Source organism: Microplitis demolitor, chromosome 10, assembly GCF_026212275.2.
Source record: "Microplitis demolitor isolate Queensland-Clemson2020A chromosome 10, iyMicDemo2.1a, whole genome shotgun sequence".
Taxonomy (NCBI): domain Eukaryota; kingdom Metazoa; phylum Arthropoda; class Insecta; order Hymenoptera; family Braconidae; genus Microplitis; species Microplitis demolitor.
The window spans coordinates 6517460-6534230 of record NC_068554.1 but is presented as its reverse complement, the minus strand read 5'-3'; the positions used below and the strand labels follow the sequence as shown (position 1 = coordinate 6534230).

General features: G+C 25.9%; 4 protein-coding genes and 1 long non-coding RNA gene across 10 annotated transcripts in view; 4 read left to right on the top strand and 1 right to left on the bottom strand.

Moving 5' to 3' along the window:
- The window catches only part of LOC103570509 (serine-rich adhesin for platelets), a 30838-nt gene extending 19261 nt beyond the window's left edge, over positions 1 to 11577 (bottom strand). The window contains exons 1-3 of one of the 6 annotated variants that reach the window (XM_053742263.1): positions 1988 to 2500; positions 1655 to 1838; positions 1110 to 1155 (exon numbers count right to left, since the gene is read on the bottom strand). The gene's annotated coding sequence lies outside the window, so the exon portion shown is untranslated. Of the gene's footprint in view, positions 1 to 1109; positions 1156 to 1374; positions 1565 to 1654; positions 2501 to 11216; positions 11326 to 11486 lie in introns of those variants that run through there. The other 5 variants (XM_053742262.1, XM_053742260.1, XM_053742264.1 and 2 more) reach the window with 5 other exon arrangements.
- Positions 121 to 1084, top strand: LOC128668726 (uncharacterized). Its single transcript, XR_008404379.1, has 3 exons — positions 121 to 223; positions 325 to 387; positions 545 to 1084. It is a non-coding gene; the product is annotated as an uncharacterized LOC128668726 (long non-coding RNA).
- On the top strand, positions 2614 to 10949 carry LOC103570471 (required for meiotic nuclear division protein 1 homolog). Its single transcript, XM_053742267.1, has 5 exons — positions 2614 to 3479; positions 3569 to 3683; positions 8961 to 9180; positions 9722 to 10079; positions 10195 to 10949. Exons 1-5 carry the CDS (start codon positions 3126 to 3128, stop codon positions 10396 to 10398), a joined length of 1251 nt encoding a protein of 416 aa, XP_053598242.1. The 5' UTR covers positions 2614 to 3125; the 3' UTR covers positions 10399 to 10949.
- Positions 5989 to 8946, top strand: LOC128667277 (glutathione synthetase-like). The gene is made up of 4 exons (XM_053742266.1): positions 5989 to 6531; positions 6678 to 7576; positions 7729 to 8135; positions 8241 to 8946. The coding sequence occupies exons 2-4, from the start codon at positions 6885 to 6887 to the stop codon at positions 8669 to 8671; spliced, it is 1530 nt and encodes a 509-aa protein (XP_053598241.1). The 5' UTR covers positions 5989 to 6531; positions 6678 to 6884; the 3' UTR covers positions 8672 to 8946.
- A 907-nt stretch (positions 11578 to 12484) lies between the features above and the next one.
- On the top strand, positions 12485 to 16738 carry LOC103570473 (ribonuclease P protein subunit p29). The gene is made up of 4 exons (XM_014444652.2): positions 12485 to 12574; positions 12826 to 12965; positions 14147 to 14528; positions 14602 to 16738. Exons 1-4 carry the CDS (start codon positions 12562 to 12564, stop codon positions 14736 to 14738), a joined length of 672 nt encoding a protein of 223 aa, XP_014300138.1. The 5' UTR covers positions 12485 to 12561; the 3' UTR covers positions 14739 to 16738.
- The last annotated feature ends 33 nt before the right edge of the window (positions 16739 to 16771 follow it).

The window sequence follows — 16771 nt, the reverse complement described above, 5'->3', positions numbered from 1 at the left end:
GAAATGAGATAGTGTAATTGTAATCGTAATGATAATGGTAATGGCAATGGCAATTTTAAATAGTTAAATTTTCTCAAGTGCTATTACGGATAAAACAAAAAGACTAAAAGGAATGGCGTGTTTGATTTCAGTTAAATAGTATTTTAATAAACTAATTTTTAAATTTAAAAGAAAGAAAAAAGGTAATTATTGTTATACATTCATTACCAGTGTCCTACTAATTGTAAGTAACTAACAGTATATAAAAAAAAAAAAAGATATTTTAAAAATTATGACTTTTTATCCTATTGCTCTTTTTTTATCCGGTTTTTGTCTTTCTCTCAGTCTAGAATTTTATCCAACTCGCAGACTTTTTTGCTCCGTTAGTATCATTAATCATCGTCACTCGTACGTAAATTTTTTTATTATAAATTTTGACATTTTCCAGAGAAACAGTTTTGTAAATAAACTTGTCAATAATTTACATTATGATAACGTGCATTAATAATACGTCTATTGATTAATTTTAAATAAAAGCCAAAGTCTAATTTAAAACATTGCACAGGTGAACGAAGACAGTATACAATGAGAAACCCAAGATGAAAAGAAAAAAGATAAAAAAAATAAAAACAAGAGTAGTAAGAAAAAAAAACTACGGCCAACTACCAGCGACGACGAGTACGAAGACGAAGACGAAAGGAGAATAAGAAGAAGTAGCGTTTTATTTGCTAATATGTCTAATAAAATAACAAAACTCCGCAAGTAGGGAATTTTTACAACTTTTTTATGTCCAGAAAAATATAAAAATATTTTTTCTTGATAGATAATAAAATTTTATAAAAGTTATTCGTGCTCCAACCAAACCCTACCAATAATAGTTATCTTTTTAGTAACATTTACAATATATATTGTACTTATATATATAAAATAAAAAAAAATCACAAGCGACATTTCAGTGTGGAGTAAACTAGAACAATCCATTATAAGAATGTCCGTCAAGCTGCTGATGCCAATTAACACCTGAATATCTTATAATATCAACCCTAGCGGTTTTAATATTAATATATGCTAGATAAATAAAAATATCCATAATTAAATAATTAATTAATTAATTAAAAATTAAATCTCACCTTATTACTATCTAATAGACATGACTCCGCGTCTTATGCGGCACATCTGCAATAAAAAAATGTAAGCGTAAAATCGCGCACAAACGTTTGCTGAGGAAAAAAAAATTTCTTTTTTTTTTCAACTGCTTCTTTTATTTTGGCTTACGACATAAAACAAACGTGTTGTGTGAACAGAACACGTATGCTATATATCTATATATATATATACATATATACACATTAAAGTAACCACGGCAGTTTCAATATTGTAATAAATATATATTACCACCCAGTGTTCTAGTATTCTCAACCTGACATATTATATTTTCATTACAACCGGTGTACCAAAGAACCTTGGATTACTATCACGGTTTTTAAATAATACGATTAACTTAACCATATTCAAAAAAAATATCCATATAAGTAAAAAAAAATAATAAAAAAAGGAAATGAATTTAAAAATTAACCAGCAGTTCTACGGATTAAACTCCACTAATTCTATACCTTTTTAATTTATCATTATTATTATATTTTTTTTTTTTTATTACATTCACTACTATACACACCTCGTACTCATAAGCTTTCTCCGTTTTTCTTTTTATCCTCACAACCTTTTTTTTCACCTTTCTCAATCTCTTGTTCACTTCACTGGTAAATGTACTGAGTATAAGTACAAGTAAAAATATTATGACAATAATAATAATAATAATGATAACAATATTGTATGTTGTGTATGCACACACAACAGCACTAGTAAGATTTAGGTTTTGTGGAGCAGAATGTAGAGATGAGAACAACACGACACATAAAAAAAATAATTAAACACTTTTAGTAAAGATAAAAGTGAATGAGTATCCAGTGTATAAAACTCAAAGTGTAATGTTAACATCCGTACGTACATCTATTGGCTGGTGAATATACCCGTCGGTGAGTAAATGTTAACGTTATTCTGTTCGCGACAATGTTCTTATGTTGAATGTGTGTTTACGAGCGTCCTCTTCGACGAATCGGTACGCGCACGCGCAATTTTAACTTTTCGTAGATATGAAGATCGTAGTATTAGTTATTGTTACATGTAGTAGTAGTAACATATAATTTGTGTAAGGCCGCTGCCCTTCTCCAAAATACAATCATCGAGAAAGGATTTATCAGACGCCATATTCAAAATATCAAGTACCCCTCTGACGTTTGTTAATGTAATCAACTTCCTGTCATATGTGTCACACATCCATCATTAATATATTGTTCTATTATTTCATTACTGTATATGCAAACAATAAGACAACTTATAAATAATAATTACCATGTTTTATTTTTAAAATAAATTACTTTGCCGTTATTTTTAAAAAATATTTTTTATTAGTCATTATTGTTGTTATTTTAAATTTTGAATGGCAAGCTTACAATACTTGTCGTTGCTTGTCGGCTTGTGACATGAAGACACGATTTTAATTATACAATCGCAGGTGCGCGCTTGTATCATTGGGTAAACTCGCGCGCATCATATGGCGCGCCACGTGACTATAACCCGCATGCGCGAGTATATATATGTCAAACGCATGCGCGTATTTTAATATCGCGCGTGCGCAGTTTTCAGTTTAAATAATTTATGCAAGTCGTAGCCTGAACAGCAGCACGTGAGTTATCTCTTCTGTAAATCGATTTTTTTTGCGGGGGATTAGAAAACACCCTTTTTATTATTGTTAAACGATATGAGTTTGATTAGATACATGTATATGTATATATAAATGTACACAGATGTAGACTGATGTAGATGACATTAATGTATGTATGAATCTGTAGATTGGGTAATGCGGGTCAGTTTATCTAGCTTTTTATTCAGCTATTGTTCTGCAAGTGTAAGTAATATCACGTGTCGATGTGAATACAGCTGGGGGAAATAATATACGTTTCGGTTGGGTGTATCTTGTATTTAAAAGTATATTATTAAGTGGGGGGTTTAAGATATTATAAAACCCTTGATGTTTATACTGAGTTTTTAAGGGGTAAATTGACAATTCAAGTGCACGCCTAAATATGATTATCTATTGTATCGAGGGATTATTGATGAAAAGGACTGGAGTTTGTATTGGTAATATCGGGCAAAGTGTTAGAACTATATTTGTCAACCACTTTAAATTAAGTCAGTTTATCGCAAATAATAACCCAAGTTATAAAAATAAATTTAATTTAAACAGTAATTACAGTAGTACGCATTTAAGATCTATATGTAATTATTTTATCGAACGAAGATTTTCAAACAAAAAAAACGATTTTAGTAATATTAGTTTCAAGAGTCACAGTAGCAATATTTTGAGTGTGCCGTTGAAAAAAAGACCGGTTAGGAAGCGGAAATTGGTATTTGATGATGGAGTGATTCCTCCGCCGGGCGTAAGTTTTTTCATATTTTTTTTTATTGTCTATCGGTTTTATATATTTTTTAATTTAAATTTTTTTTCTTTTTATTGATTTTATTTTAGTTTTGGAGCATCAAAGCCTTAGCGACGGCAGATGAGTATGATTTAGACGGGCTTCTGAAAGAACTTGTAGTCCAAGATTTATATACTCCGAAAAAAATAAATACTTCTACTAAATGTAAGTTATACTGCAATTTAATTTCATTTATAGATATTTATTTATTAATATATTAGCTGTGAGTTTGGAAATAAAATTTATATTTTTTTATTATTTACTTTCATAGCCACCTGGTTTTTTTCGATTAAAATTTATTAATCGTAAAAATTTATTTCAATTGCTAGTTGTCATCTAATTGTTAAAAATGGCAATGATAAAAAATTTTAAAAACCACCTGACCATTTTTGTTTTTATTTTTCGTATAACTTGTAAATTCTATGACCGATTGACTCCAAAATCTAATTAATTTTAAGTCTTGGTGAGCCCTTTTGATTGCCACCAAGAACGTTTAAATCAGTTGATTCGTTCCAAAGACGTCGTCGGACAAAAAAGTTTACACACATACACACACGGACGTCTATCCGGAAATAGAACAGCTTCCTAGGACCACAAAACGTCGACGCCTGATGAAAACTCGATTTTTGAAAATCGGATCGAAACGAATAACCTCCCTTTTTTTTAAATTTAAAATTTTTTTAGCGGGAAGTTAAAAAAATGATATTTAATATATTTTAAGAATAAATTAATTTTTTAAATCCAATTTAAAAAATTAATTAATTATAAGTCTTAAAAGTTAATTAAGTAAATGAATATTTTCGATGGTTTTTGTTATAAAAAATAATAGATTTTGAATATTTATTCATGGATTTTATCTCCATGGGAATTTGTGAGTTGCAGAGAAAGTTTTAGCAAGGCTTAAATCTAAGGGAGATCGATTGATAAGTTTTTTTTCTGCGTCAGTTGGAAAAAACCTTTTGAGAAAAAGGTGTTTAAAGTTTAAAGTATACTGCGGCATTGGAATACAAGTCTACGAGCTTCAGAAATTGAAATATTGACAAGTTAATGAAAATATAGGAGTGCATTTATAAGAGTTTATAAAACCCAAAATATTTATTTTATTATCAATAAATAAAAAGAAAAAAAAAATCATTAATAATTTATATTTTTTTATATCTTCAATTTGCAGACGCTAAGTTATAAATGAACCATGTCTAATATATATTTCAACCAGATGTTCACGTATAATTTATAATTAGCCGGAATATGAATTACGTCATATTTGATTTTTTCGCGGTAGTAAAATTCGTATATTTAAATACATATTTATTAATTATTTAAATTCTTGTGCAATAAATTTTTTTTTTTTATCACTAAAGATTTTATTAAAACGTGTAAAAATCTTAGTAATGAACTGTGCACATAATAGAAATAGAAGAAGTAATTTGAAATAGCACGAAAGATCATTAAAATTACCAGGTTCAATGGACAATGTATTTTTTAATGATATATTCAAAGTATGTTTTGAAAGGTTGAAATAAAAAAAAAGTAAAAAAAACTACTTCTTCACCGAGTTCACATAATAGAGAATATATAATAACAAACCGTGATCAAAGTTCCTACTTGTAACTCTTACGAATTATTTTTCACCTCTTAACATTTAATTAAGTAATCTTTAAAAGGAAAAACACATAAATAATATTAGTAAATGGATAAAAATATTTGAATTTAAAAAATTATAAGAATGTAAATGATCTTTCGACACCATTACATTTTACTTCCGCTGCGAGAAAGTCTCGAATGTATTCCATCTATTTCGTTATACATATGTATATATATATATATAAATATATATACACATTTCCCAGTGTATATATGAAATCGGATAAGACTAGATTTCACCAACCAACATAACGGCACTTTTTGCTATCGATTTGTCGATCAATAGGTCTAGTCTACAAATTCGGATTAATACCTGTTACCTTTTTATCCTATCCCTTTCTCTCCTCATATTCTACTCTCAAGTATATATCCATATTTCTATACATATAAAGTAGAAAATTAAGGTTCAGATGCATAACTCTTTATTTTTTTATCTCTTCTATTTTTTCCTCTTTCTTTATTCAAATCTTGTCTTTTTTTAGGAATAATTTCCACACGTGTAAGCATTCTTAATACGAAAATATTATCTGTCAATCATGATTCATAATGCAGCCGTAAAAAAAAATAAAAATCTCTCGTGATCTGATCCGTTATTACTACTATTATTATCTTTAAATTACTGCTATTACATATGTATACATATATATTTCTTCGATTAAATTTTCTTACAACCTAATAGACCAATTTTTCATCATTTTATTTACTTTCATGATATGAATCCAAAGTATTTTATTTATGGGTTTTATATCGTAGGGTAACCGTCCCATTGTCAAAAAATTATTTTTATTACCAAATTATTTTGTCACAGATGTTAATAAAACTATTTACTTCAATATGTGATAAAATAATTTAATGCTATATAAAATTATTTTGAGTTATTGTTTGAGAATTGCTGGGCAGTTAATACCCCGCCCCAACACACAACTTATAAATCAAATTATTTGAATTTATTCAACGCCATACCACACAAAATTGAATATAAACAATCAGTAAAACTATATTTATCTATTAGATTAGATTATATAGTATGTAGTTAAATTAATAATAATTGTTATTTAGTGTTTACTGGAAAAAAATAAAAAAAAAAAGACAGAAAGTTGTACATATGAATAGAGTCGCAGTTATGTAGATAACAATAGTTATTTGTTGTAAAATGTTAAAAGAATGGCTGAGTTAATGAGTTTTTATTAAACCGGTTGTGCATATTATACTGTAGAGTATGAGATTATTTGCCAAGTGAAAAAAAATGTGCAGTGGAAAAGAATGCTATGTGAAAGAGAAGAAATGCTGAGGAAAAAAAAGTCATACAAAAATAGAATATATGATATTCTAGTTAGAGTAACATACAGTGTACACTTTCAACTTTACTGTGAGTGAGTCATATCATGACAGTATATAAAGTTATTGCATCGATTACTTCTGACTTAAGATAAAACCAGAGATATGTTATCTCAAGTCAATTTTATACCTTTGTAATTTATTTTTTCCATCAATAAATATATAAAATTTCTTCAGATCTTGGCATGTGGAAATTCGAGTGCTTTTGTATACAAGTGAAAATAAAATTTATCAATTAAACATTCGATTGACTGGACAGATTTCGAGGGAGAAATTTCAATTGATAGAATAAATAGCGGGTGTAAAAAAATATATATATAAGGTATTTTTTGAAAACTGATTAAGTAATTAAGTGTTTTGTAGTGTAAACTGCGAAGAAGAGCGATGGAAAGTAAAATAAATAAACAAATGTGTTTATCGTCGTACATTAAAGTACCATTACCATCAGGAGAATTAGAAGAGCTTATCGAAAAAGCACAGGATTGGGCAATTATGCACGGATTAGGTATACGTACAAATACAAACTTTAGCAAGGATTCAATGCAGTATGCGCCCTTCACGCTTCTACCGTCAACTTTTCCGAGATTAGAATTTCAAGATGCATGCGAAATCCAAACAATTTTGAATATTTTAATCCACAAAGTAGCACATGATTATGAATTTTTAAAGGAAACTCTTGCATCAACTATTTGTGTCGATGAGTTTACCCGTAAACTTTTTGATATTTATGAGACTGTATACAGAGAAGGATTTAACCAAAAACTATCATTAGGATTATTTAGATCGGATTTTATGTTAAATTCATACTGTTACGATGGTAATAATTTTAAAGTTGCGAATGTTAACGACAGTGATGAAGTTAAAAAGGAAAAATCATTTTGTTGTTGGAAACAAGTTGAAATTAATACAATAGCATCTGGTATGGGTTGGCTTGGTACTGTTGCTACTAAATTCCATAAATTCGTATTGCATGAACTTGGTATGAAAAATTTAATCGAATATTTGCCGGAAAATAATGCAATTGAGGGACTGTGCGATGGAATGCTAGAGGCGTGGAGAATGTATAATGATCCGCGGTATGTATAATATGCTTATTAACACTAATTAATACCTATTAATATTAAAGATGATAATGTGTCATTATATTGAATAACAATTATTTAATTAAATACTTTAAATAATAAAATAAATTTATTTATTACTAAGTTTTTATTATTATTTTTTACAGAGCTATTATTTTATTTGTCGTCGAGGAGTTCTCGACAAATATATGCGACCAACGGGGTCATGAATTTCAAATAAAACGTCGGAATCCTGATGTTAAAGTTGTGAGAAGAACATTGAAACAGCTGACGAGTGAGACTAAGCTTGGCTCCAAGAAAGAATTGATTTTAAATGATAGTGCAGTAGTCGCTGTTGTTTATTATCGATATGGATATTCACCGGAGCATTACACTGAACAAGAATGGAAGGTACGGCTACTGATAGAACGATCGCTGGCCATTAAATCCCCATCTATACAATATCACCTGGCTGGTACTAAAAAAGTACAACAGGCATTGGCTAAATCCGGTGTTGTTGAAAAATTTTTAGAGGATGAGAAAAACGTTGAGCGTGTCAGAAAAATTTTTACAGGTCAATAAATTTTGGATTACCCATTTAAACAATTGATATTTTTATTTTTATAAATAAATAAATAATATAATAAGTTTATTTATTTATTTAGTTAATTATTTGCAGGTCTTTATTCATTAGATTTCGATGAGGAAGGAAACAGAGCATTTGAAATGGCTGTTAATAATCCAGAGAGATTTGTTCTTAAACCACAACGTGAAGGCGGTGGTAATAATATTTATGGAAGTGATATTAAAAAATTTTTAATTACTATTAAAAATTCTCAAGAGCGAAATGCATGGATTTTAATGGACAGAATTTATCCACCGTCACAATTAAATTACGCAATTACGGCAAAAGATAGTGCTACAAATAATATATTAAAAGAATTAACTCCAGAGGCAGGAATTTTTGGTGTTATTATTGGTGATGATAAAAATAATATATTTGTTAATAAACAAGTTGGACATTTATTTCGCACTAAAAAAGCTGACTCCAATGAAGGCGGATTTATCGCCGGTGCCGCTGCTTGTGATAGTCCATTTTTAATTGATTAATTTATATCACTAATTATTATATATATATATATGTAAATACATACATTTAAGTATTTTTCTTTGTTAATATCTATGTAGAATTAATAAAATTAAATGCTATTATAACTAGAATTGAATTTTAATGAATAACACTGTCAAATAATTTAACCGTAAATAATTTAATTCAATTAGCCGTCGTTTAATTAAACTGAATTTAATTATTTAAAATTGTTATTCAAAGAAAAATAATTGTTTTTTTATCTTTTACTCTAGTCTACTATTCATTTTGTTGTTTTTATGTTCTCTGCAGCGCTGGCTGGTGTAATTCATGCAGTACCAAAATACCAAGTGGGAAATGAACCGAGAGAAATGTTTTTTTTTCGCGAAGGTACTATTGTCATGTGGAATACTACAGATCTTGAATGTAATAATATATTAGAAATTTTAAAAAATTATGAGTCAAACAGTTACTCTACAGAATTAGTCCAAGCGGAAAGTGAGATTATGTCTTATACTTATGCTGAACCTGGGTAAGATTTTTTTTTTATTTTATTTTATTATAAAGAATATAAAAATGATAATAATAATAATTTTTTCAATAGCAATCTTTCACATAATATTTTTTCTTTTTATTCAACTCGTTGCTTTCATTGCTTTTGAATCATAACTTTGTGTCCGAAGTAAACAAACCGCTCGTCTTGGTCCGCCTCAAGAACCCTTACCCATTACTTTATTGACTACTAGTATGCATGGGATTGTGTATGTATGTATTTGTAGTTGGTAGTTTACTTACAGACAGAGAGAAAGAGGAAGTAAAATTTTATATGACAATGGAAGTCTAAGTTTTCTGAATATTCAAATCGATAATTTTATCAGTAAGCTCTTGGAGCTTGACTTAATAGAAAATAAAGTAAAAATTAAACCAAACAATTGAAATAATTTATTCAAATTAATACAAAATTAAATTATGCTATTTTGTTATTTAAATAAAAATCTTAATTTCATTTTATTTTATTATAGGATAAAGTTTGTTATTGAAATATAATATAAAACTTTTTGTTTTGTTTGCAGAAGGCGAAGTCACCTTCTAGACGGCGATATTTACTTAGCTTCAGAGGATACTAATTTAGATAAATATACATTTTCAAACGCGATATCTCAATCAGTTAAACTTGGTATTTGGGAGGCATCTTTAGACCACTACATTGAATCGATTGAATTTGTAACAGAGGATTTGAAAGCAGGAAGAAAAATAAAAATGACACGGGAACAAGTTCTTCGAAAGCAAGGAGAACTTTTTGCCCTGAGGCACCACATCAATTTGAGTTCCGACTTGCTCGATACCCCAGACTTTTATTGGGAAAGAGATGAGTTAGAAAATCTTTATCAGCAAACATGTGCTTATTTCGATATCTCCAAGCGAACAAAGGTATTTTTTCCCTATTCGCTAATTTTATTAACTTTAAATAATCATATTATATATTATAATTAATTTATGTAAGCTCGAATTATTTACAAAGTCATTGTTTTTACGCTCTCTCCAGGTAATGAATGAAAAGATAAACCACTGTGTCGAGCTTGTTGAATTGCTATCTTCACACTTGAGTGATCGTCATCATGTAAGACTCGAGTGGATGATAATTATTCTAATTATGGTTGAAGTAGCCTTTGAATTACTTCATTATTTGGATCGATACTACAAGCAAGAAGAAATTGAACAACTCGACACTCAACCACCGACTGTTTGATGATACTATTAACTTTAACTATTATTTTCACTGTATTATAATATTAAATATTGGTTGTAATGATTATCTAATTTGATTCTAAGTCATTGGGTTATATATTTTCTTCAGTAATATGTTTATTTATTAACAGTACGTGGAATATTTAAATAACTATTCAAAAGTATACTACGTATTTCTTAACATTTTCAATAAATCCAATTATCATGCTGTCTTCAACCAGCGTTTGTTCAGTTTCTCCGTCATTCAGAAAACTTTAATTTCTGCTAAAACTTTTTAAAGTTCATAAATAAGTTCATGTCAGTTGTGGTTTAAGCGAGATAAAAAAATATACGTGCTCAATTTTTCTTCTTTTTTTTTATCAATCTAATTATTGTACAATCTTTTTTTTTATACTAAACTTTTATATTTTTAATTTACTTATCTTTCCTTTTTCTTACTACAGTATTTTTTTTATATATAATATAAAAAAAATTATTAAGAATATTTAAGATTACAATCTTAATTCAGATGATAAAAATCCCGCAAAAACTTTTAAAAAGTCTATCTAATAAACGTTAAGATAATTTATGCATACGCATTTATATTAATAGAAATAAATATATATATATATATATATATATATATATATATATATATATTTTATTGCGTTCATTAGTAATAATAAACTTGTATAAAAATAATTATCCAATAAAACTAATTTTCATAATGAATAAAGACCATAAATGTTTACAAATTATTAATTTTCATTATTAATTACTTGTAATAATTAATAGAAATGCTTATTTAAGTTTTAATTATAAATTACTGTAAATATTTACCTTCAGTTTTAATCCATGGTATATAAATAATAATATGAAGAGCTTTCGATGACACTGACATCCTTATAATCTGATTTTTTGGCATCTCTTCAACTACTTACAAAGTAATCTACAAGAAAAAAAAACTATAAATATATATACATACATATACTTATAGAATATACATAGACTTTTAATCAATCAATACTCTATCTATATAACTGACAAGACAATTTTTTTTTTATTCATCTTTGATATCAGATAAAAAATAATTGAAACTAAGTAATTTACCTTTTATTTTTTAGTCACTAATGACCTTGAAGAAAATTTTTTAAACTAACGTCACACTAGAGACTATTGATTTTATGATTTCCGCAAGAGTTTTTCTATTTTAATATCTTGCACATTTTAGCATACAAACAACTCACTAAAATATACTTTATGCTGATGTATCTTACTGCTGTTTTTCACTAACTTTCCATTTACATATATATGTATGTGTATGTATATGTATATACAAACATACAAAAAAAATTTCACAACTTAGTCATGTTGTTGAAGTTACAAATAACTTTATCAAGATTTTTTTTCATGACAAGATAATGTTCTAAAAGCTTCAAAAACTTACAGCAACAAGTGATGAATGGATTTAATTTAATTACCATTTGTTATATATAAAAACAAATATATATTTTATATATAAATATCTATATATTACATTATTGGTTTAGATATTATGCAAATATTTTTGTCAACAGTAATGAGTGTGAATGTAGCAGACATCAGGCAAATTTTGAATTATTAATTAATAGAATTAAATTTTTAATAAATGTGCATTTAAAAAATTTTGTAATTAATAAGTGAATTTTTTGTAGATATTATTTTTTGACTTATTTATAATTTTAAATTTGTTTGATGTCTGCTACATCCATGATAGTAAAGTTAGCAGACATCTGACAACTTTTTAAATTTTTAAATAATAAATTAAAATGTTAATAAACTAAAAATAAAAAATACATATTTAGAAAATTCAAAATTTAGTACGTGCATTTTTATAAATTATTTAATTTTTTTTTTATGTAATTAAAAAAATTTATGTCTGCTACATTTGCACTCATCAGCAGTAACACTTTATCTAGATAATTTAAAATCGTACTTTTAATTAATGTATCATTAACATGTAAATTAGATATTTAAACTTTGTTATTGTTTATTATTAATTATGTTAATAATACACATTGTCAAATATTCAATTAGCTCAAGTGCTGCTTTCTGATGGAAAGCATACAAGGTGTATACTATCATTACGTACTGAGAATTACACGTGTTTGTTTAGGTTAATTTTTGATATTACTGTTTATTAAACATGAAAAAAAGTGGTGAGTTTTTTTTTTATTATTAATTAATATGAGTGTAAATGTAGCAGACATAAGTCTTTATAAATTTAAAATAAATCAATAAATGAATTAGAATAATGAAATTTAAACAAAACGCGCGTACAATAATTTTTAATCTGTTCATATTTTATTTATTTATTCAAAAATGTATAAAATTCCCACTTGTCAGTTACATTCATACTTATTAATTACTTTAATTAAATTAATGAGACAATAAATTGGTTTTTCTTTAGATGATATTTGTAAACCATTGCCATATGAAATAAGTAAACAAGCAAGTACTCTAGATGATAGAGAAAGATTTATAATTGATTTTCTTGAACAACGATTACCAAGTACTGATAGTTCACAAATTATTGATGAACTCAAAAAGGTATTTTTTTTTTTTTAATATTTTTAATTTAAAAAATTACAAATCAGGTTTTCGAAAAATTTAAACTATAAAATAAAACTTTTAACATAATAGTAAAAGTACCTGACACCCGACAATTTTTTAAATTTTAAATATTAATTTTAAATTTTATGTTATATTTTGAGTTATTATATAGTATATATGTTTATACAAATAAGAAATATATGTATGAATTATCCAAGTCCTATTTCTACGCCTGATTGGCTGAAATAAAAATAAACAAATAAAATAATACTAATTTTAAAAAATTTTTAAAATTTATGCTAAAAACTTTTCGAAAACTATGGACGTGGTTTCAAATAATTATTTCTAATAATATATGATTTGGTTATAAAGAAAGAAAAGTTACCGGATGTCTGATACTTTCACTGTCATTATTTTATCAAGTAATTTTGTATTTCATTATAAATTTCTATTGAGTTTTATGATCTCTGCAATTTATGACGAAAGACCCAGTTATTGATGAAATTTAACTTTCGGCTGCTAATATAATTTTGATGTAAATTATTACTATAAAAAAATAATTAAATAAATTTAAATGATCAATCGTTTAATATTTCGAATAAAATTAATTTTTCTTCGACAAATTTGAATTTAAATTTTTAAGTTTAAAATTTTTTATATGAAGAACAATAATTATCAATGAGTTATCAAAATTATAAAGTATAGTTTATATAGTAACAAATAATTTTATCATCATTCTAATTAGCATTTATATAAGTATATATGTATAAATTAATCTTGATAGATTGATATTCAAGAATTATTAACAGCAGCATATCCGTTAATTACTGTACCAGTTATTAAACCCCAGATTTTAACGTTAAAATTAATTTGGCCATGATTTAAAATATAAATAGAATTGAATTTTATTTGCATACTTAAATTATATAATTATAATTATATAATTTAATACCCAGCGTATTCTAGTTAATATCATTAAGACTTTAAAAAAATAAAGTTATTAATTTTTGACAATAAAGTGGCAAAAGTTATCGCTCCATGTTATCGCAACTTTTATTTAGTTATTTACATAAAATTACCATTTTTTAAATTTTAAAAATGCTGATAAAGTCAAAAATGGAGTCACTATCAATCACTGGATCATTTATTTTACATTTATACAGAATAATTATTTTCAGACATTTGTATTGGACAAACTTAGAGCAAACAAAAAAATAAAACCAAAGAAAGGTAATTTTTTAAGTGGGCGTAAAAGAAAATTACTCGGGATAAAAACAGTTGGTTTAAATAAAAAGTTAAAGTATAAAGATTTATTACCTTTAAATAAACTTTGGCTTGAATATTTTTCTCAAACACTTGGAGTTAACTTTAAAGAATTACCAAGTCCTGGTGACAATGATTGGGAGAGTATTAATCAGAAAATAATGAAATCGGATTTTCATGGAGCCAAAGTTAGAGTCGTTAAATCAAAGTGTCCTAGTTTAATTGATATTCAAGGAATAATAGTACAAGATACGAAAAATACATTTAGAATTATTAGTGAAGATGATACTGTTCGGAGTAAGTAATAAATAATAATAATAAAAAATTATTTTAAATTTAAAATATAAATTTACATAAATTAAATTTCTAGCTGTTCCAAAACATGCTGTTGCTATTGACATTCAATTAATAGAAACAAAATTCCAATTGTTTGGTAAAGATTTATGTATCAGGCCAGCTGAGCGTGTTAAAATAAAAAATAAATTTACTCCTTCAACTAGTTTATAATTAAAAAAATATAATTAAACTTGTAATTATTTAAATCCATTTACCTAATAAATTAAGGGGGCCTACTAGTGTGACCGCCCGAAAAAACGATGATTTTTGAGAATCTTTTAAAGAAAACTACTGCATGAAATATTTTAATGTTTTAAGGATATATTTGTGGATAAATAATGAATACAAGATTAAATTTTTAGACGGAAAAATTCAAAATTCAGCGAGTTATTCACAATCTCCCGGTTAAAAAAAAAGTCCCCCTACTACAGTGATAGCGACCTTCACAGTGCATAAAATTAAAAAATCCGAAAAGTTTATTAAACTAGAAGGTATTTTCCGTACCATGACCCTTGGGCTAAGAAAAAAATTGAAATCTAACAAAATGACGGAGTTTTAAAAAAAAATTTCAAATTTTGCGCGAAAATTTGATGATTTTTGGCCTGCCAAAATTACATTTTTGATTCGATCGGAAAACTAGAGGTTCATGATAGATAGAAACATATATAAAAGAAGCTATAATTCACATCAATTCGATCGGATGATTTGTCTTCGAGTTATAGATGCAGCAACTTTGAGATATGCACTAGAAACTGTAGTATATTATTTTTGAAGGTATAGACTATCGAAGTATGCAAAAAAAAAAAGATTTTTCAAAATTTCACGCTAGTGGTCTCCCTTAAACTAATAATATTCATAATAATTAGTAGTGTAATGAGTTTAATGTATTAAATGAATACTAATGCATTGAATAGGCTTTCATTTATTTTGAGCTAAGAATATAGCATGTCGGCACATTTACAGTTTAACTTTATAGAACAAACAAGTATATAATTATTTAAATTCGATTAATTATTTATTTTTAAATAATCATTATTTATATAATCGAAATAATATCTTTTTTTCATTACTTCATTTTCTTTAAATCAACTATTTATTATCAACTTTATATTCAGTTTTATTCATTTATTCATTACTTATCCGTTTTATATTTATATCTACTTACATATTACATATTTTTTATCAATATAATTGTGTCGATTTCTATAATTATTCAGAAATTTATCTTCATTTTATATTTTTTTTTAATTGTTAATTTTAATTGAAATGATAAACGAAATATATATTTATATATGTATATATAACAATTTATAGGACGCCAATTATTTGAAATAATTAAAAATAAAATTATTATTATACTAGGAATGTTAATATTTTAATTAATTTTAAATTCACTATTTCAATTAAATTTTAAACTCACATTTTATTTACTCACAATAATTAACATCTGTCAGCAATATTCATCCTATTTCTTTTTAATAAAAATTACCATGTGATAACAAGAGCACGAGATGTTATATTAATGATTAATGCTCCTGAATATGTCGACGATTTATTATATTTTATTATTTATATTTTATTGATAAAATAAATTTATTCTTGCACCCTTCAATCATTTTATTCATTAAATATCAGTTCTAATAGTTTTTTTTAATGTTATTTTATATTATTTTTTACTAATCAAAATTTAAAACCATCACCAATTAAAATAAGTCAACGTGATCAATAGATCTTTGTTTTATAAAATGGGGGGAAAAAGAAAATAAATAATTAAAAATTTTAAATTAATTACTCAGACAAGTTAACGAGTATGAAATCACAACTAATATTAAAAAGAAATAATTATAAACTTAATATACATTATTGATATAATTTAAAAAAATCTATTATCAGAAAGATAAATTGTAATAGGATTAATAATTAATGTAATTGTAAACAATAATTATTTCAATTTTACAATTCTTTAATCATTTAATCCACAAAATAAAATAATAATAATAAGAGATATCTACATGGATTTTAAATACATTCAAATCCACAATAGTAAATATACTTGTGTATAAATTGTGTTATAGAAAAAAATATTATACATCGTTTCTAAAAAAAAAAAAAAGAAAAAGAAAACTCGTCAAATCAAATAATACTATAATTATTTTTTTAATTACTACAATATAAACCAATTAATCAATTCCAGAATGAAATAA

Excerpts from the sequence above, each read along its gene's own strand:
- LOC103570473 (XM_014444652.2), top strand. Across the intron at positions 12,966-14,146 it reads TTATTGATGAACTCAAAAAG|ACATTTGTATTGGACAAACT; the intron begins GTATTTTTTTTT and ends AATTATTTTCAG. Across the intron at positions 14,529-14,601 it reads TGAAGATGATACTGTTCGGA|CTGTTCCAAAACATGCTGTT; the intron begins GTAAGTAATAAA and ends TTAAATTTCTAG.
- LOC103570471 (XM_053742267.1), top strand. The coding sequence starts at position 3,126 with ATGATTATCTATTGTATCGAGGGATTATTGATGAAAAGGACTGGAGTT. Across the intron at positions 9,181-9,721 it reads TATACTTATGCTGAACCTGG|AAGGCGAAGTCACCTTCTAG; the intron begins GTAAGATTTTTT and ends TTTTGTTTGCAG. Across the intron at positions 10,080-10,194 it reads ATATCTCCAAGCGAACAAAG|GTAATGAATGAAAAGATAAA; the intron begins GTATTTTTTCCC and ends CGCTCTCTCCAG.
- LOC128667277 (XM_053742266.1), top strand. The coding sequence starts at position 6,885 with ATGGAAAGTAAAATAAATAAACAAATGTGTTTATCGTCGTACATTAAA. Across the intron at positions 7,577-7,728 it reads AGAATGTATAATGATCCGCG|AGCTATTATTTTATTTGTCG; the intron begins GTATGTATAATA and ends TATTTTTTACAG. Across the intron at positions 8,136-8,240 it reads TGTCAGAAAAATTTTTACAG|GTCTTTATTCATTAGATTTC; the intron begins GTCAATAAATTT and ends AATTATTTGCAG.